Source organism: Perissodus microlepis, chromosome 17, assembly GCF_051167445.1.
Source record: "Perissodus microlepis isolate ML-2025 ecotype Zambia chromosome 17, ASM5116744v1, whole genome shotgun sequence".
Taxonomy (NCBI): Eukaryota; Metazoa; Chordata; class Actinopteri; order Cichliformes; family Cichlidae; genus Perissodus; species Perissodus microlepis.
The window spans coordinates 11,975,546-12,000,716 of record NC_140477.1 but is presented as its reverse complement, the minus strand read 5'-3'; the positions used below and the strand labels follow the sequence as shown (position 1 = coordinate 12,000,716).

The 25,171-nt window shown below is 41.8% G+C and overlaps 2 protein-coding genes across 3 annotated transcripts in view; both read left to right on the top strand.

Annotated features, from left to right (window-relative positions):
• The first annotated feature begins 234 nt into the window (after nucleotides 1–234).
• On the top strand, nucleotides 235–17,036 carry mettl25 (methyltransferase like 25). Of its 2 annotated transcripts, none has more exons than XM_084910327.1 (12): nucleotides 235–531; nucleotides 1,056–1,262; nucleotides 1,408–1,514; nucleotides 1,638–2,222; nucleotides 2,533–2,680; nucleotides 5,813–5,907; nucleotides 7,974–8,003; nucleotides 8,559–8,632; nucleotides 11,314–11,407; nucleotides 12,372–12,446; nucleotides 12,834–12,905; nucleotides 16,368–17,036. In XM_084910327.1, the coding sequence occupies exons 1-12, from the start codon at nucleotides 279–281 to the stop codon at nucleotides 16,473–16,475; spliced, it is 1,848 nt and encodes a 615-aa protein (XP_084766453.1). In that variant the 5' UTR covers nucleotides 235–278; the 3' UTR covers nucleotides 16,476–17,036. The 2 variants fall into 2 exon arrangements, with proteins under 2 accessions (XP_084766453.1, XP_084766454.1); XM_084910328.1 differs by having other exon boundaries at nucleotides 236–531; nucleotides 1,083–1,262.
• A 7,241-nt stretch (nucleotides 17,037–24,277) lies between these two features.
• LOC146369262 (protein O-mannosyl-transferase TMTC2-like) overlaps nucleotides 24,278–25,171 on the top strand; it is a 66,586-nt gene continuing 65,692 nt past the window's right edge. Inside the window, exon 1 of the mRNA XM_084909620.1 lies at nucleotides 24,278–24,712. Within this exon, the coding sequence (XP_084765746.1) occupies nucleotides 24,630–24,712 (83 nt within the window). The 5' untranslated portion in view covers nucleotides 24,278–24,629. The remainder of the gene's footprint in view (nucleotides 24,713–25,171) is intronic.

Here is a 25,171-nt window from a genome sequence, read left to right as displayed (position 1 = left end):
CTGTAGTGAACAGGTATAAAAGGAGGCTTCAGTTAAATTTTTTTTAATAGTTTTTGAACAACTTATCAATAACAACGTGAGTTTTATTTTTTTTTCTTATCGGACTTCCAAGTATGTTGGTTTTTGATGAAGTGTAAACGCCCTGTTACACTGTGTAAACTCGCCTTGTATGTATGTAAAGCTTATATTATTGAAAAATAGAAAGCAGATCAGTAAATTCATCGAACCGTTTTTTCTACTGCCAATGTCTAGGCGTACACCAGAAGTGGGACGTCTGCATGCTTGCCCAGCTCCTCTTCGTTTTATTAATTAACATGAAATCCTCCTCATGCAGCCTCACAGAAATTCAGCAACGGATAGATGAAGTCGCTCGGTTTCTATCTATAACTCTTAATATTACTAATGCCCACACAGTGGAGTTTTACACTCACGACGTGTGGAAACGGTTCGTGGCCGTGTCACCGGAGGACGTCCTGTCAGCTGTAGGTTCCGGTAGTCACCAGGAGAGGGAGCCACAGCACAGGCGAAGTGGTAAGCTAGTTCCGACCAAACAAGAGAGCGAAGGGCTTTTCTTTTCTTTTCTTTTATTGTCTAATATGGAAGCTTGTTTCCTGGAAAAATGTCAGAGAGACCTAATTTCTTAAAAAAAATTGAGATAACAACCCCAAACATTGACTTATGGATGGCAAAAAATAAAATAAATAAATAAACTTTTCTGAGTTTTGGAAACATTCTTCCATGTTTAGGAACAAGGAGTAACCTAATACTAATGATATATATATATATTTAAAGTGTTGATTTTACTTAGACTTGAAGTTGTTAGTTACTTTTGAAAGAAGGTAATTATCAGCCCAAATGTGTGTGGATCATATCGCATCTGGAAAGGGACTGCAGATGTTCTGGACCAAAATCTATGTTAGTATCAGCTTATTAAAGATTTGATCCCCAGTATTTATAAAGTAATATGAATTATCAAGGCATAAAAGCAAAACTATTTATACATGGACAGAAACTGTGAATTTTAAAGTATATTCTGTGTGGACTTTATGTTACAGATATCCCATATCTGTCTCCCCAAACAGAGCAGCCCAGCACCACATTTGGGTTTTGCAATGATACAAAGCGACTGGTTGACACCCAGGAACTTGTGCAGGCAGCTAAAGAGCACTCTCTTCCCAGCCTTGGACTCTGCATGAGCCGGGAGAATCTACTGCAGGACCTCACGGACATGAAGTCCGAGTCTGGTACTCCAGAGGAGACAGGTAGGGAAGGATTGTTTCCCACTGAGAACAGGAAGCAATCCAGGATTGTCCTGTTCAAATCACAACCATAATTTTTGAACCTATGTGGTGTCAATTTTGGGGAAACTGTGACATTTCTTTCCACTGACCTTTTTTTTTAATATAGTGGCTGCTTTTGAGCCAGATGAGTTTATGACTTCTAAGAAATCCCATGAAGTCCAGTCCATGTCTGAGGTGGTGGCCTGCCTGGCTCAGCACTGTGGGGTTAATCAGGTAGGGCAACATTTTTATAGGTACAGGCAATATCCTAAAGGTATATTAAAAAAAAAAAAATCTGTAAAAACGACTGAACAGCTCTTAACATGTACTGTTTTTGTTTTTTAACTTGACATGCAGGTGATAGATGTAGGCTCAGGGAAGGGCTACTTGAGCTCCTTCCTCTCTCTTCAGTATGCCCTTCAGGTGTATGGCATTGACTCCTCCAGCACCAACACCCACGGTGCTCAGGAGAGGAACAGGAAGCTAAAGAAGTTCTCGAAAGCATACCAGAAACACACCAAAGCAGCAAGGACGCAAGCAGAGGCCACACATTCGCCTCAGGAGGAGTTAATAGAAAAAAAAACTGGGCTGAATGGAGACGAAGATGTTTTCTCTGGTAATGGGCCAAGAATTCGGTCACAAGAGGAGGAGAGGGTGTTAACAAGCTCATCAGACATCAACCCCACAGTGGAAGGACGTTCAGAGCAAAACCCAGAAACAGACGAGCTCTTCCTGAGTGCTTTATCCGTGGATGTAATACAGCCTGCTTCCCCCAGAGTTCCCCCAAGTCAACTCAGTGCTGAGGAGAGAGAGAGGAGGAAGAGAGAGAACCTGGAGAGGAAAGCTCAGAGCAGGGCAGACAGCACTGGAGCCGTGTTTTCACCTCTCACATCTTACGTTACTGCAGAAACAGAGCTCCGAGACCTCATCAATGAGCTGGAGGTGAGCAAACCCAAAGCCAAAAGTAAATGTTTAATAATATATGTAAAAAAAAAGAAAAGCTTCATATATATTCAGCCAGCTGTAGAGCATAGTAGCATAGCTTGATTCCCATAGCAACTCCTAGAATTACAAGTGTGTCACAGCAGCTGGAGTTTGCATTACTGGAGTGAGTCTGGGGTGTGACTGCGGTGCCAAATCTGCAGCGCGTCATCATCAATAAATTTTACCATCGATCTCTACTACTCCCCCTACTTGCTTCCACCTCCTTTTCTTTTCTCTCCCATCTCTGTGTGATTTGTCCAAAACCCAGGATGCAGTCATGGTTGGCCTGCACACTTGTGGCGACTTGGCTCCCAGCACGCTGAGGATGTTTGTGGCTAAACCGGAGCTAGCCGCAGTCTGCAGTGTGGGCTGCTGCTATCACCTGCTGTCTGAGGAGTTTGACCATGCCGGACAGAGTAAACACACACACACACACACACACACACAATTAGAGGTGTAAATCGCTTCCAGGAGTCAGGAGGTGTGTTTCTATCTGTCTCTGTTTGAGTTGAAAAACTGTAACTGTACACACACACACACACAGTCTGTGGTTTCTCATATGCTGTTTATGTCTATTTCTCTCCCTCCTTATTTTCACTGACACTTCTCCCATAGTCCAATCTCAGACACCTGCACTTCATCAATCTGCTCTTATCAGAAATGTAATCTTATATTCCCACAAAGAGTCACATAAACACTTAAACCGAGCCACCACAACATTAAAACCACCTGCCAGATATTGTGTTGGTCCCGCTTGTGAGCACTGACCTGTAGACACAGATCTGTGATGTTCTGCGGTGTCTGTCACCAGGGCTTTGGCAGCTGAGTCTTTGGGTCCTGTGGGCTGTGGGGTGGAGACTGTTTAGATCAAGCCTTGAATCTTCCAAGTCCCAGTCAGTGCGGTGGTGCTGGATTCAGTCCTGTAAGGTTCAGTGTGAACCACTATAGTCAGAGAAGGATTATCCTCTGTATTTTTCCCATGTAGAGATCTTTAGGGTTTACAGAGAATGGTCAGAGCAGTAGAAATTATCCAGTGAGCAGCAGCTGGCTGGGCGAAAATGATTTGTCAGGGGAGAATGGCCAGGCTGTTTTGGGCTGATAGAAAAATAACTAAAATAGCCACTCGTAAAAACCAAAGTATGCAGAAGAGCATCTCTAAAAATACAACAAGTCAAACCTTGAGGCACATGGGCTACAGCAGCAGAAGACCACATCAGGTGGCAATCTTGTCAGCTAAGAACAGGAAACTGAGGCTACAGTTCATACGGTTTTACGGAAATTAGACAATAGAAGGGCAGGAAAATATTCCCTGGTGATCCAAAACATACTCTCATGGTGGGAAGGGCAGCAGCAAAACCACCTGTAGAGAATAGCGCAGGCATCATTGATAACAAATATGACACTGATTAAACCTGACGTAGGCTAGAGAGAGGGTGCTGGGGTGGAGGAGAGTTGCGCGACAGCTTGCACCTTTGCAGCAACTGTAGGTAGACTCAGTCAGGTTGAATGGTGTGCTTTATATGACATTTGCAGATTGGCTCCAAGAGTCCTCCGTGTCATGTCTGAGCTAACTATTTATTTCATTTTCCATAGCTGGGACATGCCCAGCCACACTGCAATGTTGTGGCTGATTAGTGCATATTCCTACTTTTTAGTAAACAAGTCCAATATTCCACTGAGAATTCTGAGACTCGGCCTAGTTACCCTTCTGGAGATTGAGTTAAGCTCTGACGCCTACTGTTACAGTCATTAGACTGGATTTATGGATTTAAAATGGCTGTTGAAGGCTGCTGAAAATGAGAATATTTGACCCTTGTATTTAAAAACAGAATCTATTAGAAGGAATTGATTCTGCAGCCAGCGTGAAGTATTCTGTGTTTACGGTGTCATAGTTAGCCCCGAGTTTCACACCGTAGAGGCTGTTTATCATTGTCTGCTGCTGCCCTAGCTTGACGGCAACGCAGGTGCCAGAATGCAGGCTGATATCATCCCTGTCTCATATATTCCTCCACTCCAGAGTTTATGAGGTATGAAATTGTCTACATGTGTCCTCGTGCTTTGTCTGTAGCCTCTGCACGTCTGCAGGAAAAGAGGCCTCGCTGCTGTCGATACAGCACCACGTCATCTCTTGTTAACAGTGCGACCCTCGACACTCGAGAGTGGAAAATGCTATCATGACAGCTGATTGAAAACACTCTTTTCCACACTTGTTTCTCGATCATTTAAGGAAAGGAACAAAGGCGTTCGCTCACACACGCACACAGTTTCACTCCCCTGTTGGCCTTACAGTGCAGTCTGGGCTGTAGGCCAGCTCCTGTGGTGGCCTGCTTCAGCCCAAAAAAGGATCCAAAGGCCTGAAAGCTTCGTTAGAGAAGGACGTTATACATTTATGTGATCGGCTCATTTAGAATTCAAGGATTTCCTGAAGTGCAGCATCCACATCTAGTACTGTAAACTTTCTATATAATCACAACAGCAAAAACGACTCCAAGACGAGTACAGCTTTTGAGTGTACATGTCTGGTCACACACTAGAATATCAGAAATATTTATCTGGCCACTTCAGAACGAACTCTGTGACCAACACAAGCAAAGCTACTATAAACAGCTCTGTGCACATACTGTACTGAAATCAACCCTTCAGATGTCACAAAGCCTCGTCCACTTCAGTTTCTTCTAAGGGCCTGTGTTGGCGGCCATGTGCCAGGCAGACGTGAAGCTAACCTGACTGCTAATATGCCCCCGTGTCCAGAGCAGTTTGTGAGAGCCTGACCATCCACAGCTGCACATGTTATTAGTGCTTCCTTTGACTGTACTCCCACTGGATTCGCTGTGCCTTGGCCTCAGTCTTCCAACCTTTTTAAAGGGACATGAAAAGGATGGCATGCTATCAGCACTCGCCACCCTCCCACTGGGAATCAGGGTTTTTGAGTACTAAGAACTCCTGCGGTTAGAAAAATGGGGCTCAAATTGCTATTTTTCCACACAATAATTAGAGGTTAGCCGTACTGACTATTTAGGGGGTAACATATGAATTTTCTTGCATTAAAAGAGAAGTTTGAAGTTCTTTTGGGTGATTTTCTGCTGAGAGTTAGATTAGCTTAGCACAAAATGATTAAAAATTAGGAGGCTGATGCTCTTGGGTCCTCAAAGGTAACGAAACACATCTATCAGCATCTATAAAGCAAAATAATTAACGCTAGGTGAAATTTGCTAAACTGTACAAAACCTCAGGATTGAATCAATGGTTTTTTTAGGCTAGGCTAGGCTTGCTTTCCCCAAGGTTTATCTTTTGTGCTAAGCTAAGCTAAATTCCTGCTGGCTGTGTCTTCGGATTTAATTTAACGGTAACAAATAGGTCATTTGAATCCACTCCCCTGGGATGTTCTAAGGCAATCACTGCAAAAAACAACAAAAAAGTTCGGTACTTTTGCTATCTTGATGTTTCTCTTGCAAATATTTGAAATAGATGAAAACAGCATGAAAAATACCACTGGTCAACTAAACTGATTAATCAGTTGACTCATATTCCTGTGTGTCCTCTCACAGAGTGTTTACAGAGTGTGTGTGGTTTCCCTCTGAGTCAGTACCTCCGTGACCAATCCTGCTTTTGTGGCAGAAATGCCAGGATGTCAGCATGTTTGGTAAGTTTCTCATGTGTTTTTTTTTTTCTTTTTTCATGGCTGCATACAAAAAGCCCCCCAAACTAACAAAAAAACTATTAGCTGACAGTAAAACTTTACACTGATGAACTCAAGAGTCTGACCGTCAGTGGATGAATCACATACTGTTCATGTTCTCATAACCCTTGGCGCATACAGAGGTCTGATGGATACAGTCAACTGTATTTGTACTGTCGCTTCCAGTGTATATAATTTTGCTTCTGTAACCAACCATAGTGGATTTGAAATGAAGCAGTGAAGCTGTGATTGAAGTGCAGACCTGCAGCTTTATTACAAGCGGTTTAAAAAAACGTTGCATGGCAAATTACACCCATTTTTATAAAGCCTTTCCATTTTCACAGGCTCAGAAGAAACTGTCCCCCCACCACCACACACCACACACACATACACACACACATTCACTTGAACAGCATGCTCGGATGCATTGAGGTCACTTGTCTGAATTGGATATTTAGGAACATTACATTTGTTCGCCTTACAAATCTCTGGGGCTGCTTGCACAGCATCATCCATCGTGGCCCTATTTTTATGCTGCAGATCTGAGCACCTTGGCCGGGAGTCCATTGATTAGCCACTTATTAATTGTCACACAGTTGCTTAAAGACAGACTCCCCAAGGATTATAGTTGGAAGCCAGAAATCTTCTCGTATCAAGGTCATGTCTCTCCTCTGTGACCAGTCCAGATATGTGTTCGTAGAAAAAACATCATCAGTTTGCACCAGTTGCCCAGATCCTGCATCCACCAACGCATCACTGCGGTTTTGACAGACACTTTGGTATTTTTTGTGTCAGTGGTTTCCCAATAGTGTGCACCATGAGGCAAGTCCGGGTGTGCCCTGATCCAGGTGTGCTTTGGTATTTTTGTACAACCATTGAATTGTTATTGCAAACATATAACTGTTCTATGTGCACTGCAAGGGTCCGTTTCAGAATCAGAAGCCAAACAACTCTTCTGAAAGAAACTTGGCCTACCTTAAAAGAGCACTGGATTCATACCAAAGGCTGACAAGTTAACAGAGGCAAAGTATTGTTGAGTGGTTACAACTCTGCAATCGATTACAAATGGCACGGGCTGTCAAAGAGTGTTATTCTGAAAAGAAAAAGGGAGAACTCTTTGGGTGACAAAGATTGTTTTGCATAGATACTCCGTAGTTGTGTCTTGCTCGCAAAGAGTTTGAAAACTAATACTTTGGACCATCAGCCCTTTCATTCTGGCCCAAGGTAAAAGTTTTTTTCTTCACCAAGGAAATACCAAGAATTCTTCGATCATCAAGAAATTTCTTGCCTTCTTTGGGTAAATGTCTCTGTTATCCACGTTGCTGAACTTTCCGGTGCATCCCTTCTTTCCAAAAACCTGCAAAATTGAACTGGCAACCCAAGAGTTTCCACTATCTTTCCAATAGATCTCTTGTTTTTCACCCTAACGATGGCATTCTTCATGTGCGCTGACACATCTTTCCATGTCTGTAATATTGAGAGTTCCCATGAGCAGCTACCAAATTCAACTTCAATATGTGGCGTTTTACAGAAGCAAAAATGCAAAAATTGTACCACTGTTCAAATACTTATGTACCTAATATACTAGACCAGGGGTGGGGGAACTCCAGGCCTGAAGGGCCGGTGTCCTGTAGGTTTTAGAGGTGTCCTTGATCCAAGAGAGCTGATTTATATGGCTAAATGACCTTCTCAACATGTCTCGAAGTTCTCCAGAGGCCTGGTAATGAACTAATCATTTGATTCAGGTGTGTTGACCCAGGGTGACATATAAAACCTGCAGGACACCGGCCCTTGAAGCCTGGAGTTCCCCATCCCTGGACTAGACAATAGGCTCAGAAGTCTTGTAGAGTCCATCTGCTGTTCTGGCAGCACACAAAGGACCAAGACTATACTAGACAAGGGTGATCATAATGTTTTGGCTCATTAGGATAAGCAGAGCATCAGAAATGTTTTTTTTTTCTTTGCTCCTACAGCTCACTTTTTTTCCAGGAAAGTCTTTGTCTTAACACTTTCCCATTTGTCTCAAACAGGCACTGGAAAGAGTTGCACTTGGCCAAGGGGTAAGTAAGGCGTGCATACTAACTGTAATCAATATCATAGACAAATAGCCATCATTGCAAAAGAATGGAAGCTCTTTCTGTAAACTGTCATTACGCTCATCAAAACAAATACATCAAATGATTTCAAATTACAAGTACGGGCTTTCACAATCACCCAGCACCATATTATCTTCATTGCTGATCTCCGGCATGCATTCAAACAATCAGCCCATTAATTCTGCTATTGTTTTAAGTCTGCGATTGACTACAGTGTATTTATTTGAAATGCAGAGCTTGGAGGCTCCAGGCCAAAGCTGATACATGACACCCGCTGCCATTAATATGGAATGTTTATAAATATTAATGCAATCATGGAAAGATTGATTACTGACTGGAACAGAACTCTGAATCCAAAAACAGGCTTGATTGCTTGCTAGTGTTGCACTAAGTTTGCAAAGTGTCAGAAATATTCGTCGGCCATTTGTACACATGTTTGGTGAAGGAAAAAAAAGAAGTTTTTCACTGTAAAAGCTGAGTTATGTTAATTCAAATAAACAGCTTTGTCCTTCCCTGCAGATTCAGATGGAATCTCTGTTCTACCGAGCAGTCCTTCATGTTATTCTGAGGGACCACTACAGCTCCTATAAAAGGTAATCTACAGGAATTCACATCTGGACCATCGGATTTCTAGTGGAGTATGAGAAATGAGGGCAAATGCATGTAATTTTTTAAGACCTTTTTTTTCCCTTCCCCCCGTCAGTGTGTACAGTATCAACTATGTTTGGTTAGAATGAGTGAGAACAGAACAGGTGTCAAGCTTTGATAGCAGTCCAAAGGTTTTGTTTTATTTGTTGTGAACCAGAAGTGAAAGGTTTCTCTCTCTGGCTTGTTTAGGTTACAAATGACCCAAGACTTGCCAGCAAAAGCCATATGTACTCAATTCCTGGCCAGATTTGGGTGTATTGTTGTATCAGGCCTAATGAATAATAGACTTGAGGGTTCAAATGAGCTTGAAGTTTACATATAGATCAGTTAGTGGACAGAAATTGAACTGACAGGAAACTAAGTCTTTTGTTTCCAAGCAGGTAACCTATGGCAATTCTAGCGGCTAGAGCACAGCTACAAATGTTTTGTTCTGAAAATGTTCAAAGATCATTACCCTTCAGTGTTATAGTGATGTTTGCATTACAGGAAACATTATAAAAAATTTGATTAAACCAGTTTCCTGATCTTGCAGGTAATATTTGCCAAAAAATAGGAACATTCCCTACTACATGCAGCGTGACCCCACATAGGACAATGCTGCTTTAATCTAAATGCTAACATAAGTTATGTTATATGTTCATACTGTCTGCGCTAACACATAACATAGCTGGAAACATTCCTCAGAGATTTTGGGCCATGTTGACACGATGGTATCACACAGTTGCTCCAGATTTGTCAGCTACACATGTGTGATATGAATCTTCTAGTCCACCACATCTTAAGGTGCTCCGATTGTTTGAGATCTGGTGACTGTGGAGGCGATTTTAGTACAGTGAACTCAAAGTTGTGTTCAAAAAAACAGTTTAAGATGATTTGAGCTTTATGATATGGCATACTATCCTGCTGTAAGCAGCCATCAGAAAGCAGGTATGCTGTGGACACGGTCAGCAACAATACACAGCTAGGCTTAGGTATTTAAATGATGCTTAGTTGGCAATAAGAGACTCAAAAAGTGCCAAGAACGTATCCCCCCACACCATTAAACCAATGCCAGACTGAACTGCTGACACGAAGGAAGATGGATCCATGCTTTCATGTTGTTTACACTTAATTCTGACCTCACTGTTCAAATATCACAGCAGCAATTCAGACTCATCAGACCAAGCAATGTTTTCTCAGTAGCTCATGTGCTTCAAAGTTTGATGTGTTGGTATGCTCGTCTGCATACCTTGGTAGTAATTAGTGGCTAGCTGGGTTATTGTTACCCAAAAGCAGCCTGGCCATTCTGTTCTGAGGTCTGGCATCAACTACAGCTTCACCCAGGGAACTGCTGCTCATTGGATATTTTTCCTTTTTCAGACCATTCTCTGTAAACCCTAGAGATGGTTGTGTGGGAAAATCCCATCTCAGAGGAGGTCATCACCATGCCATGTTCAAAGTTCCCCATTATGATGCTTGGTTTAAACTTCAACCTAAAGTCGTTGAATTATTACCTTGTTTGATTGATTAGATATTTGCGTTAAAGAGCATTTGAACTGGTGTACTTAATAAATTGTCCAAGAGTAAATACTGTTTACCATGCTTATCATCTTATTATACAGAGTTAGCATTGTTACAGTTACTGTTAGCACTAAACACAACAGTAGTTGGTCAAAAATGACAATTAAAGTGATGATGGGACTCTAATGCTAATGCAATCAAAGTCATTCCAATATATACTGATGGGAAGGTGAATGTACCAAATTTCATAGCAGTCCATTAAACAGTCTAAAAAGAGCCAGTAAAATCATTAAAATTTGTACTCTGAGAATCATTTCTATAAAACTTCAGCTGCTTTTAGTTATTTCTCTTTCGACCAAAGTGGTGGCGAGACTAACTGGTGGACATACATGCCATAACTGACTTACTTAGATCCACAAAACTACTAGGAATAAAAAGGTGAGCCGTTGCCTGCAGAGAATTTAAATAAAGGTACCAAAATATGGGCACATATATGAGAAGGCGGCGTCATAACGCACACAGAAACATGTTTAGACTGGCAGTGGTTCTTGATTATGCTTTTTAAGTTTAAAATTCATGCTAAACTCCACATCTCCTTTTTTCTTTGTGAATTTTCTAGTGTTTGTTGTGGATTTTTGGTATTTTAATGAACATTTGTACATTTTCTACATTACTAGAAAAACTGTAAAAAGTAGACATTCTTAACACCATCTGGTAGCAATTAAGGCAGAATATGCAGGCATCCTTCAGGCTTCAGTTTGTCCTTAATTCACCTTTCTATCCAAAGAGTAGCAGCTGCTTTACACCCCAGCCCATTCTCACTCCATTCCCTATACTGTAAGGCCTTTCAGCCAGTGTGGTGCACATCTTTAGTGACTGATTGTATCTGCCCGACAAAGCCAAACAATAGAAGGAAATGCTGCAGACCTCAGTTTACTCTTATCAAAATATTATCACTCCAGACACCATCAAAGAGAACCTGCCTGCTGACCTTTGACCTTCATCAGATCAGTATTGAATACCCATTAGTCTTCCCCAAACACCAGCTATTCCTCATCGTTTAATCCTTAGAAACATTTGCTGAGGTGTGAGTGCATCACTGAGCAGAAACATGTTTGTTCAACAGTGAAAAGCGAGTTGGGAATGTTTACTCCAAAGCAAAGTCATTTGTGGACTACGTTCGGCGAGCTCTGCGCAGACTGGAACTGGATGAATCAAAGGTCGGGAGCAGAATATTACACTCATCTTCACACCTTCCACAAACACACAAGAAAAGAAATAAACACACTGTCCTTCTGCATTTTCAGCTACAGATTTAGGTTAGAGCTAGACTCAGTAAGTGGACCATTTCCAATCCATGTTTTTACTCATGACCTCAAACAGAGAAGCTGCATAAGTCACAATTCAAAATTATCCTTATTTGTTTTATACTGACCCTTGTTGTAGTCCCTGAGTTTATTCTCAGCTGTTTAAGCTCCTCTCTCTTTAAGGCCACCCTCCCTTTGATCCAGCTGGTCTTCTGATTGGCTGCATGGGACCAGTCCCAACCAGCCAATCAGCAGCTGGATGGGCCCAGATGTTTTGACATCTTACAGAGCCATAAGTACAAAAAAAGACTGTCTGACAGTGGAATTATACTTCTGCACCTACTGCACTGTGACCTGATGTGCAGCTCCATAGGAATCTAACTACACGTCACACTCAGTGCGGCCTCCACAGATATAAATGCTAGCAACAGCTTTAGCCACTTGTAAAGCCAACATCATAGGCTGCGTGTAGATGAGGCCTGAGCTTTTGCCTCTCAGGGATTACTTTCACATATGCTGACCTCATTATTTGAAAATTTGAGCAACAATCATTCTAACAGCATATGTGACAGGATATAAGTAAAAACCTAACAGGTTGATTTAGGTTAACAATAGAGTGTGTCTTATAGTATAGTATAGTATAGGATCTTAGTATAGGATCTTTCACGCTGTTGAGAAGTCTGTCATCTGGTTGCTCTGGGTAACAGTGGGCGATGGCACGCTTTCTGTCTGTCCCATGTTTCTCACAGCTCTTTAAAAGCATATGCTATTTTCTTTCACTTTTCCCACTTCACATCTCCCTCACAGCTTGCTTCCAACTTTTTTTGTCATTCTCCTCTCTTTTACCTGCATATATAACACGTCACTCTCTCTTTAGCTCTCCGACAGCGACATCCAGGATTATCACAACACATACAATGTGCGAATGGATGAGATGCATGCTTTTAACATGGTAAGTCTTCCCTACATCTTGGTTCTCTCCCTGTCGAGCATCCTAGTATTTAATTCCCACCTTAGATTCCAACAACATGTTTAAACCCTTTTTTGTGTAAAAATCTTTTCTATCCTGTAAAAAAAGAAAGAAATTACAGACCATTAAGTGAGGTCATTGTATTCTAGAAGAAAACCAGCCACTTTTTTCCCTCTTCTTTTCTGAGGCCACTAATTGTGATGTCAGCCAGCATACCAGTTTTCTTTCATGACACAAACCAGTAAAATAGGTTTTGGGGGATTGCGGAACCACTTGGAAGACACGAGTTTCGCATATGTGTCAAATAGAGTAAAAAAAAAAAAAAAGATATACACATGTGCTTTCTCTCATGTCGGCCTCTTTCTACAGCTGAAGGTGACCCTTGCTCCCTGTATTGAAGGTCTGATTCTCCTCGATCGCCTCTGCTATCTGAAAGAACAGGTAAAAAAAAACATTTGGTGTCATCAAACTGTCAAATCCTGCTTAAATGAATTCAGCTCTGATGGTGCTTCAGAACATTCACGGCACAGCTTTGGGGGATTTTTCCAATTTTCTGTCTGGGCTCATCTTTATGATTTGCTTGTTCAGCTTGTTGATTGGGATATGAAATATACTTCCCAGATGATGAAAGTGAACACACAGAAATGTCTGCTGAAATCTGGAAACCTTTCTTTGTTATTGACAGTAACATAGGTGTCGGCTAAATTGAAGCCAGCCTGCAATTTATCATCTCGTGTTCCGGCAGCCAAACACAAGACGCTAATCTTTGGTCTGAGTCATAACGATGAGATGTGTATGATCGGAAAGCTTTGAAATTCTGATTATGCGAGATTATATGTCAGATGAACCTCCTTAAATTAGAAGGGGGGATGTAATCAAGCTATGTAACATCAAGTGCACTGGTCAGCGTTTGGGAGATCTCCCTTGAGGTCAAGCAGAGGAAGAGGGGAAAATAGGAGATGATGGATGGATGTTAATGTGATCCATGCGGTGATAAGTGTGCAGAAGCACGTTCAGCCTTAAACAATCATGTAAGCACACAAAGATCAGGTGTTGAATTGATGTGTTTTCACTGAATTTGCAGGCCCTGATAGTAGAACAGCGATGCACATATTCCAGTAAGGAGAGATCATCTGGAAGAAGAGAATGAGATTTATTACAAAAAATATGAATATGCAAATTTAGACTCAAATGAGAGGCGACATCATGGAGCAGATTCCCAGATTATGGTAGGAGATTGGTTGGACCCACAGGAGTCACATACACTGCTTGTGGAGCAGAGTAAGCAGATGGCTGCTGAGCACTTTTGGATGAGATGCCCTGGAAAACTTGGATGATGTAGAGACGGGGAGGAGGAGGGTTGCACGACGGACGGCCTGAAAGGGAGACTTTACAGATTACTTTACAGAGCGAATTTAAAGGACTGAACAGGGGCCTGAATGGAGGCTGATTGACCCAGAGAGTGTGGGCAGATAGATTATTTTTGGATAAAAGCACAAATGGCAACATTTTCATAGAGGTGAGTTTGACAGCGTGGAAAATCGAAATCACACTGGGGCGGCGCAGCCGAGCGTGAAACGGCTGGGTTTAGAATTAGCACCTCCAAGTCTGAGGCCATGGTTCTCAGCTGGAAAAGGGTGAACTGCCCACCCTTTGTTGTGGTGGATTGTTGTCCCAAGTGCAGGAGTTTTAAGTATCTCAGGGGTCTTGTGAGGGAAGAGTGTAGCAGGACATTGACAGATGAACTGGTGTGGCACCGGCAGTCAAGTTTCGAGTTTTATTGTCATGTACAGATAAACAGTGTAGCCACATTTACCCATAATGAAATTCTTTGGCTCGTGCTCCTCAGCTTTACATGAGCATATAGAAAGTCTGCAGTTATATTAAGAAGAAAATAACAGAAAATAGCAGTAATAATAATGATAAAAGAGAAAAGAGAGAGGAAAAAAGTGTTAAATATTTAGAGAATTTAAGACAAGTTGGTATTTACAGGTTGTGCAAAACTTGTGCATGAGCATTTAAGTGGCATTTGTTGAAGTGCCAGTGTGTAGAGTCCTGTAATTATAGTGAGTGTGTAATGGTGTGTATAGAATGTCAGCAGGTCAAAAGCCTGATGGCTTGTGGGTAGAAACTGTCTCTGTGTCTGCTAGTGCAAGTCTGAATGCTCCCGAATTGCCTGCCGGATGGCAGGAGCGTGAAAAGTCTGTGGCTGGGGTCATGCAGAAGCTGTACCGGTCTGTTGTGGTGAAGACGGAGCTGAAAATAAAAGAGAAGCTGTTGACCCGTGCTCCTAGCGCTTGTGGCCATAAGCTGGTGTCAGTGACAGAAAGGATGAGATAATGGGTACAAGTGGTGGAAATCAGCTTCTTTGCAAGAGTGGAGGGTCTCTCCCTTAGTAATGGGGTGAGGTTTTCAGTCATTTAGAACAACTTGAAGCAGAACCAGTTAAGGTGGTACAGGCATCTGACCAAGATGTGTCCTGGAGGTCTCCTATGTGTGGTGTTCTGGGCATGTCCTATTGGGAAGACCCAAGAAATCCTGCGTGGACATGGCCAGGCAGAGGGAGGTCTGGTTGTCTCTCCTTAGACTGCCATCCTACAACACAGACTCACATAAGCAGCGGAAAATGGTTGGATCTGTCAGTGGAAAAAACTGAGAGAGAAAAAGAGAGAAGCACAAAGAGATATTGGCCCATATCACCAAGAAGAATGGAGACAGAACATGAAAGAAGACATCTTTCTGTATTGAACTCACATCAAAAACTTCGATCAGCACAGTGTGTTCTGTGTATTCTGTGTTTCAGTGTAGCACTGCTGTCCACATTTCTTAATCTAATCGCAGTCACATCAAAATGCGGGTGGAGATCAACAGTTTTAGAAACAACATCAAAGGATTGTACTTTTCAGCCAACAACAGCAGCAACAAAGCTCTTGCTTGTGATGGTTTAATGGATAACCGTGTTAATCAGCTGCTCAGTCCCCTATTTTGCATAGGGGCTGGTCAGAATTTGAATTTGTCCGTCACTGGTTTGTGACTAAACCTAGCACCACCCACCAGGCCTTCCTGTAAAATCCCCCAGCCACAGGTTTTTAATCCAGATAAAATCTCTAAAGAGTGTTCACGGATAAAAGTTTATTGTAAAAATACTATTTTAGGGGAGGAATTCCCAAATGCCTCACAGCAAGAGGGTCCAAGATCTGAATCCTCTGTCTGGCCGAGGGCTTTCTGTGTGTTTGGACGTTCTCCCTTTGTTTGCATGTATTGGTGTGACTGTGAGTGTGAATGGTTGTCCTTGTTAGGCCTGCAGCAAACTGGTGACCTGTTCAGGGTCTCGCCCTAAGTGGAAGCGAATGGTTGGATGGATGACATGATCACTTGATCGTGTATGAATCATATCAGAATTTCAGAAAAGGTGGGTGGGAGTAAGCGACACAGTATGCTTGTTTTATTGGTGTAAATGCTCCCCATCTGTAGATATGCACTTCTGTCCATGATAGCACAGTCTTATAACTTACAACAGATATTTTTGAAGACCCCTCGGCTATGAGTTACAAACACCTGCTTTAAGATTTTTAAATGGACTGAGTACAAACATGGTTGTGGGGTGACTGCCTGAGAAATTTCTGAACACACCCTAGTCAGCACTAGATGATGACAGAGAGAGAGAGATTTCGCAGCTTAGCTGCCAAGGAAGACAAACTTGTTTTGCACATAAACATGAGCCCACCTGAGTGAACACTTGCACAGATATTTCTTCTCGGAGGATTCAATAGAGAATTATTTTATAGAGGAAACATCCTTCAGCTGTAATAAAGCCCAAACTGGGAGCAGAATCGAGATTTTTATATCAGCTCGGTTGTGTGTTATTTTTTATGGGTGTTTTATTTTTTCCTTGTATGCCAGGAGGACGTGTCATTCTCTGCACTGGTGCAACTGTTTGACCCCCTGTTGTCTCCCAGATGCTATGCTGTCATCGGACTCAAGAATGATGGGAAAAGAACTACAAGCTGAGGAACTCGAACATATGCACATAATACAATGATTCAAGGTTCATGTTTATACATGAACGAAGCAGCAATCACGCTTTGAAAGTGATTGTATTATGTATGCATTCCCAACTGTTTGTTTTAATTGCAACATTTCATCTAGTTTGAATCTTTTTTTTAATGTTATCTCTATTTGTGGAACACATGGTGTTACTTTTAAATGTAAAAGTATCTGAAATATTTCTACTTCTCTGGTCTTCGCCTTGGGTTCTTCTCAGAGATCAAACCCGTGCTCGAAACACCTGGAAAAACTGCCTTTTCTCTTTGATAGCATACTATGTATTGCATCCTTTTAACATGTTTTTAAAGACTGTTTAGGGGGTTTGAAGCATTATGGGATTTAAAGTAACCAGGATCACCTCAGCAGGTCTGGAAACTCAATTTCTAGAATCCCAAACCAGAGGAAGTAGAGGAAAAGACAGGGCATATGGTGCCCTTGTCTCCAATCTTAATATTTACTTTTTTAAATTTACCTCTGCCTCGGTTATTTAATAAATCATATTCTTTGTACATGTTTGAAAATTAATGTATGTGGGTTTTGTTTTTGTTTTGTTTTTTAGCATATAGCTCTTCTTCTGACCTTTCCCTGTAAAACCCGTAAGATGGTCGTGTGTGCAAATTCCAGTAAATCAGCAGTTTCTGAAATATTGTGACCAGCCTGTCTGACACCAGCAACCATACCACATTCAAAATCACTTAAATCACATTTTTGTCTCATTCTGATGCTCAGTTTGAACTTCAGCAGGTCATAAAGACCATGTGTATTTTTTTAGCTGCTACAGTGTGATTGGCTGATTAGATATTTGCATTAACGGGCAGTTGAACAGGTGTTCCTAATAAAATGGCCAGTGAGCGTATAGTTAATATGGTTACTGTAGGAATAAAACATTAAATTTATGGGAAACTGTTCAGCTACCAGGTTAATGGATGACAGCTTCTTACTATATGAATATAATATTTAACTGGTTAAAATGTTAAACCCTCTGTCAAGTGCAAAACTTGACCGAAGTTTAACAAACTCAAAATTACCGCTTTTGTAGTGTTAGTTTATCTAACAAGGCTGCAGTTGAATAAATAAAACACAAAAGTGTTTGGAAACAATATTTTCTTCCTAAAGAATGAGAATTAGTTCTGTCAAGTTGTATTCAGCTTTGCGCAAAATCCCACCACTGAGCCAGTAATGAGTATGTCAGCTGTGTGTGTGAACATTTTCATTAAAGCTAGGTAGTAAATTATGGAGCCTGAACAAACGTAGCCTGCAAGTAAGGAAATAGGCCATAGGACACTTTCCCACTGTGCAGCACTGGTGCAAAGCATTTCTTGTTTTCTCCCACTGCATCTACTATTTGTCACTGTAGCCACAGCAGCCTGCACATCTGTTGGCAATTCATAGGTCTGTCAACGTTGCCGTGGTGAAGCTGTGTCCTCGAGTGTTATTTTTATCTCTGTAAAGACACATGGCGAGGCTCTCTCTGCTGCGTCTGGACCGTGTTTGGATCCGGCACCGTGCTTCACACTGACAGCCTGCTGTAGTGGCCAAACTGGACTGACACGAATACAAACAATTCAAGATTTATACAAAGCTTGTTTAGGATATAAATATTGCCGGGTTTTGTTGCGGCATGTGAGTCACGTCCTCTTGACTTCTAGCACGCATGTTTACGCAAATTCAATCTCCTTTTCATGTGCCCTCAAGGAAGAGGAGGAAAATGGCACAATGAAAGGCCTGCATCCGACACAGGCACGTGAAAGAAACCAGTTGAAAGCTATAGTCGGCGCAGTGGAGGCAAACTGCAATTTCCTGATTTGCAGTTGACAGATGACAGGGAAAGAAATGTTTCAGGGTGCGATGACGGCTTCAGACAGAAATCGTCTCCAAGGAAAATCATTCACCTCAGACTTCTCACTGTAAGGTAGGAATGAGAGGAAGCAGAGAGGAAGCGAGGGGAGTGCGTCAACACATTTGCTTTCAGCTGCGATCACTGTTTCTCACGGTGGTGTTTGGATACAATACAAGCTCCTGCCACCCGCCCTGATTTAAACTAAAGAAAAAATCTCAAGGGTCCACTAACGTAATAAGAACTACTCTGTCCAGTAATATCTCTATTACACAGCAGGTCTGTGTGAATGAATGTAGACTGGAAGAATGCTCTTTAATCCGAGAGGGAAAACAAAGTCTTAGTCAGTGAATCCAAAATAATTAAAGGATACAATGTCAAAGGGAAGTGCCGAACTTTATCAGAGATAGCATGACTACTTCAAGTAGTCATTTCTAAAATACCAGATTGCGAATTAAGATTAGGTCTCTGCTGTTATTTTAATATGTTCCATCTAAAGAATCGGTTGTTGTGGTGCTCTCTTTTACCTAAACAGAAACAGGGGACTTTGGGGAGATTGCGTGCCAGTCACAAACCACCTTGTCGCCGCATATGACGGCAGGCTTGTGGAAATAAAGAGATTCAGCTGGACGTTGCGCTGGAAACACGCGGTGTGTTTTTTATTGTTATCACCTCCGGCCTCTGCAGATACATTCTCTGAAGACGCACGTGGACCAAAACGCATTCACCTGTCAGAGATTTATCTGTGGAAGTGTAAACAGGGATGTCAAACTATGTAAATGTTTGACTCTTCGCTCCAAATAGCGTCGCCGTGAAGAACCACTTAAGAGAGAATGGACAAATGATGTTTTCAGTGTGAAACACAGTCATCGCATTCTTTGAAAAACAGTTCTTGTCATTCTGATTCATATTTTCCATTCATCTTGCCCGCTCCCTTGGAATGCTATCCAGATTAATAGCAAATTAGACTGATTTAAAACATCTGCTAAGTCATGAAAAAATAGAGATAAAAAAGAAACACTGTTATGTGTGGTCAGCAGAAAGTCCAAAGTCAGTGTTATACAATGGTTTGTCTTATATATATTATTAAAGGGCAGTAATGATGCGTTCATTTACAGCGACATCCACTTCATTAGGTTCACCAGTTCAACTGCTTGTTGCAAGAAAATAAATAATCAGACAATCACATGGTAGTAACTCAGTGCATTAAATGTGACATTATCAAAACAACCTGCTGGAGGTCAAACTGCTGATCTACTGGGATTTTCCCACACAATCATCTCTGGAGTTGACGAAGAATACCCAAAAAAAGAGAAATATCCAGTGAAAAGCAGTTCTCTGGGTGGACATATCTTGTTGATGTCAGAGGAAAATGGCCAGACTAACTCTAATAATTACTCGTTACAACCAAGGTATGCAGAAGAACTGCTCTGAACTCATAGCACATCAAACTTTGCAGCAGATGGGCCACAGGAGCAGAAGACCACACCAGAAACGAGTCCTGTCAGCTAAGAACCTGAAAGTGAGGCAGAAGTTTAACAGAAACATCGTCTTCTCTGACATTTGGATGCTAAGGTCCGAATATGGCGTAAACAACATGAAAATCGTGGATCATGGACCATGTCGCAAAGCTCAAACCAGCACAAACTAATATACTGAACATAGCAGTGCACTAAAACAGCCTCCACAGTCACCAGATCTTAATCTAATAGAGCACCTTTGGGATGTTGTGCACCAGAAGATTCACATTATGAGTGTGAAACTGATAAATCTGGAGCAACTGCATAATCTTATTGTGTCAAAGTGACCAAAATCTCTGAGGAATGTTTCCAGCACCCCGTTGAACCTGTGCCATAAAGAATAAAGGCACTTCTGGGCTGGATCCCACTAAGACAGAAGGGGGTCCAGCCCAGTGAGGTAGTATCCAACAACGTGGCCTGTGAGTGTATATACGCTCAAGTATACAGAGTGGCTATGAGCACAGAAGCTCAATGCTGTTCAATAAAATACTCTAAGATACTAATACTGTACTACACATGAGTGTTTTCATTCTCCTCACATTAGGGCAACTTTTTTATTTAATACAGGTTTTATTTTTTTTTACAAAAAGAACACAATCCAGTGACATTTTTAACCACTATTCAAGCCAACCATTATCTTGATTTAAAAGTAAATGTCAAATAACAAAACCTCATTAACTTATCTACTTTAATTTACTGCCAAAGCCAAAACAATAATCGTGCTCACACTTATTCAAGACAAAATGATATTTCTGATCTTCCTGAATTAGGACGTGAAGGCTTTTGCGGATGTTCCACAAACCAGGGTGGGTTTGATCGGAGGTTCTGATTTTCGGTTGCCAAGCTTCAATGTTGATATTAATACCACGAGTGTGCTATTTCTGTGAGGCCTGGTCCTTCCAGCTGTGATTATCTTTTTCCTGTGTGATGTTAATCTGCTTCAGGGGAAGAAGCAGTGGTTCCGGAGTGAATAGCATGTGGAAATTACCATTACTTGCTCTGTAGGGCTAAAAGGGATGAGGAAGTGGACATAGTTGTGGCATTTAATAATTGCCCTGTTGTCAGTTTTGCCTTTTACTTTACTTAAGATTTGCTTTGTGAACTGCTAAAGAACATATTTATTTAACCTGTGCACTTGTATAATGATGCTATTAGGAGTAGTGAGCACACAGTAGTGAGAGACAGATGGGAAAACCCCTGGAAATATAAGGTTACTGCTTGTACACAAGAAATAGTTTAATGCACACCCCAGTGTAAAACCGTAGCTTTGAATACAATAAATAATTCACAACATGTGATCTTTGGAGATAGTGGTAGGTTAGGTTTGTTGGCTTAGGACAGAGCCATGCAGTCTTTATGCTAATCAACAATGAACATAATGTTCATTGTGAAGAATCATGCAAAAACAAGTCTGGATGCATATCATACTCAGTATGCGAGCATTAGCTTTTTCCATGAGCAAAACAAAATCTGGTTTTAATGATCAAACACATACGTTTTAAATTATAAGCTTTAAAAATGATTGCCACTTCCCCCCCAAAACAGAAAGCAAACAGGAAATGAAAGAAGGAAAAATACATTAATCAATTATGGCAAATGCACTGAATGCTCAAAAAGACTCCTCATCCTCCACTTACTGAGGCCTCGAGTGACCTTTCAGGCCGGCATCTGAAACCAAAATAGAATGTTTTTATTTAGGATTCTTGGCTGTTTACACCAAAAGAGCACGGAATATGTTCGTTACGAGCCAACACGGTAAGAGGGTTGCAGGTAATCAGTCTGAGGGAGTAAACACTTATTCCCTTCAATGTGTTTGTTTTGCCCTGGAGCTGTTTATTCTTTCCCCTGGAATATTTTTTCCTGATTTTTTCCGTTACTAATCCCTTAATTACTTGTGCGGGCTTCTCCCATACAGAGCATCTCCTTGTCCCTTTGGGGCAGACAGAGGGCACAGTGTTCATCTTTGTGTTTGCCTGCTAGCATGTGTTTGTTTGAGTATAGCTTGTGACAATGTTCATTCACAAGACTCCTTATCTATCATGACTAACATAAAAAAGGGATATATTTTGAGCTTGTCTCATTCATAAACTGTTAAATAGATCAAATCTCTTCCAACAGCCCAACACCAACTCTCATTTGTTACCTCTTGACACTGATGAATACTGTAGAAGAGGAAAAACATCAACACAAGTCTCAGGTCTCCTAAATAATCCAGCAGACAAGTTCCATGAGGTGGAGGTCAAGTCCTGCTCAGAATTAGGGTCACTGGTACAAATGTCTCTCTTACTTCCACCCTTAATGTTTTGTCACTGTCTTAGCCATTGTCAGCCAGTGCCCGTATGTTCTATACATCCTCCTCCAGCCATCTGTTTTTCTTTCTCCGCTGCTCTGCCCTGGATTTATCGTCTTGGATCCCCAACTGTGGGACAGGCGTTTGTCCAGCTGGTAGTCAGCGGGGCCAAAAGCGTTTCCAAACTATTATGCATGCTCACCATAGGGTGAGGTGCAGTAGTTAATCAATCACACCTACTCTCTCAGTAAAGCTTCTCCATAGAGACAGTGGGGGGTTGGTGTGGCAAATTAATCAATATTTTCAATTTGGAGTAAGAAAGAAGCTAATGTGACGCCTGCAGTGGGAGTGGCTTCCCCATCTCAGCTTCCCAGAGTTAAATTTGAATAGAATTTCAAAGAAAAAGGGCCTGAGGCTTCCACCAGTTTGCAGTCATTAGGCAACATATGCCTGATGAGAAAGTGCTAAGAAATTATTATCTGTTATCCCCTTGCAGCATGAGAATGGCGTTTGAATATATACAAATTATATATTTTCATATTAGGCAAAACATGTTGAAACAGAAAAATCAGTAAAAGGTAAAACTACTGACAAAGTAAAGGAAAAGACAATACAGTGTGTGTTACTATCGCATTGGGCCGAAACATGCCACAGGAACAGCTTCAGTGTACTTTTCTTTGACTCACATGGCACGTTTCTAGTCTTACTAACCGCTCACAATGGTTTACACTATAAGCCATATTCACCTTACAATTAAATCTGTAGCAGTTTATCTATGTCTCACCAACATTTTACAGCCAATTTACAATCAAACTGTCTAAAATGCATGTCTTTTGGCTTTGGGAGGAATCCTGAGTGCCTGGAGAAAATGCATGTGGTTTGCATGTAAATGCAACATGCAAACCACACACAGGAAGGCCCCAGGAAGAATCGAACTCCGTGAAGCGGCAGTGCTACCAGAAAGCTGGTGATGGCAGAAGCCATAAAATATAATAATCTAAATTTTCATACTCAAACAATACAGCAACCATTTGTGCCCTTTGGCTGGAGGCACTGTTTATCTACCTCTCATCCTTGGTTAGAGAAGACCGCTTCGAACAGGATAGAACTGTGGAATTAAAAAATCATTCAAAGCAACCTTGTGTGAATTCGTCTCTATCCTCCACCAGTAGGATCGCAGCAGAGCTACTGAATCCCTAAGGGGGCTAAGGGTTGATGGTCACCATTCTCCCTTCTAAAGTCACATGAAGACCACCGCAGCAGCCTGAATTTCAACCATTCAAATCCTATTTCAGATACACCATGTGGATACAAAAGATATTCATGGCCATTGTGATTTCAGCCTCTGTGCTCTGCATTTCAAAGTCTCAGTGGTAACAGTTTGGCAACTGACATGTTTGCTTCTTAGTGTCAAAAATTAGAAGGTGAAGTGGTGAGCTATCAGCTAAGGTTAGCTATCAGCTGTGTGGTCAATCAAAGCTGCTTTGGCTCTAATTTTAAGCTACAGAAAAATTCAAGAGTAACTTAAAAACTGTATTAAAGAGGCAAATTAGCTATGAAGACCAAACCCAGGCTAAAACCATGTAAATTTCACAGCTTTAGTGTGACATTTTAAAATGCGAATCTATAGAAACTGATTAGCTTTAGGATCATCAAGTGGCACCTAGAGGAACTACACTTTGATGTTTGCATCCTATTTTAGCTCCAGAGAGTGGCACTTGTTCGGCAACCAAAGCTTTCTTTTATTTTAATAATGTTTTTTGTGTTTTTACTCTCCAAAGGTTTGTTTTCCAGCTCAAAGTTACATCATTATTCCATGTCATATTTTAGACTAATAATAATTACCGTGCCTCACTAGAAGAATACAGAGGTCCTGACCTATGGAAGTCTGTTCCTCATTTTTGGTTAAAATTGGATTCCGTGCCATGAAATCAAAAATTTAATCTTGTCATGGCAACAATCTGCAACTACCATTTCATGCATGACTCCCTGTTTATAATTGATTTGCAGTGTAGCCCATCAGTAACACGCAAAACCACAAATCCTTACTTCACTCGCCACCTTTTCTCTCCAATGCAGAGCCCATTGCGCATGCTCACCCTCCCTGAAAACCACATGAGTCTCCCCGCTCTGCTCTCTCCAGTGCCAAGGCAGGGAGATGCTCACACTGAAGGCACCGCAGCACAGAAATGCGCACCGCTCCGAGCCGGACCGGGCGACAGCTGCACCTCCACTTCTCCAGGCTTGACGCGTTTCACAGCACAATGGGTTAGAGGGTGATAAGGCAAACTTTGACACACTTTGCATGACACGGGAAAATGCCCTGCGTTGCCTGTAGAGCTCTGCTGCCGAGCGGCTGAATTGAGAGCATAATAACAGAGACTTCAGAGAGAGAGACACAAACAGAGAGACGAGGGGACCTGATTCCAATCATTTCTATCCCGGTTCCTCTCCCACTTTGGTTTTGAGAGATGATCACGGAGCTCGTGTGCACCGCCGTGGCTGTGGGTCTCTATCTGAACACGCTGGACGCAGATTTCTGCTACGATGACAGGTAGGTTTCGCCTACAGAGCGCAGCAGCGACGCTGCCAACAACATCACAGCCCGCTCCTACACTTGTCATCTCCTCCGGTTACGTCGGCACGGAAGGGAAGCGGAGAGGGACGGGTCGTTGCTCCTGTCCGCATGTTTGCATGTGCTTTTGTCTGTAGCCTGTGATGAATCACCGCTTATTTGTCGGCTTAAGGCAAGACACAAAGACAGAGTGAGGGGGTGGGAGTGCACTAAAACCCAAGCGTTAAATAAATGTTGTAATATTCCTAAAGCATCTACTGTGCTCAACTGTGCGTTCATATAACTTGAGCTGCTCTTGAGTTCATATAGCCTCATGACTAAGTGTACGTCTTAATGTTCTGTGTTTAGCCCCACAAATAATTCTTAAGTATGATGGCCATGATTAAAGTCCACAGAGATGCGGGGTTTATTTCCACAGTAAGGAACCTCACAGCTCAA

Bases quoted from the DNA above. Each gene is read 5' to 3' on its own strand.
- mettl25 (XM_084910327.1), top strand. From the start codon at position 279: ATGCTTGCCCAGCTCCTCTTCGTTTTATTAATTAACATGAAATCCTCC. The intron at 2,681-5,812 runs GTAAACACACAC...GTCCTCTCACAG, and splicing joins GTTTGACCATGCCGGACAGA to AGTGTTTACAGAGTGTGTGT. The intron at 11,408-12,371 runs GTCGGGAGCAGA...CTCTCTCTTTAG, and splicing joins TGGAACTGGATGAATCAAAG to CTCTCCGACAGCGACATCCA.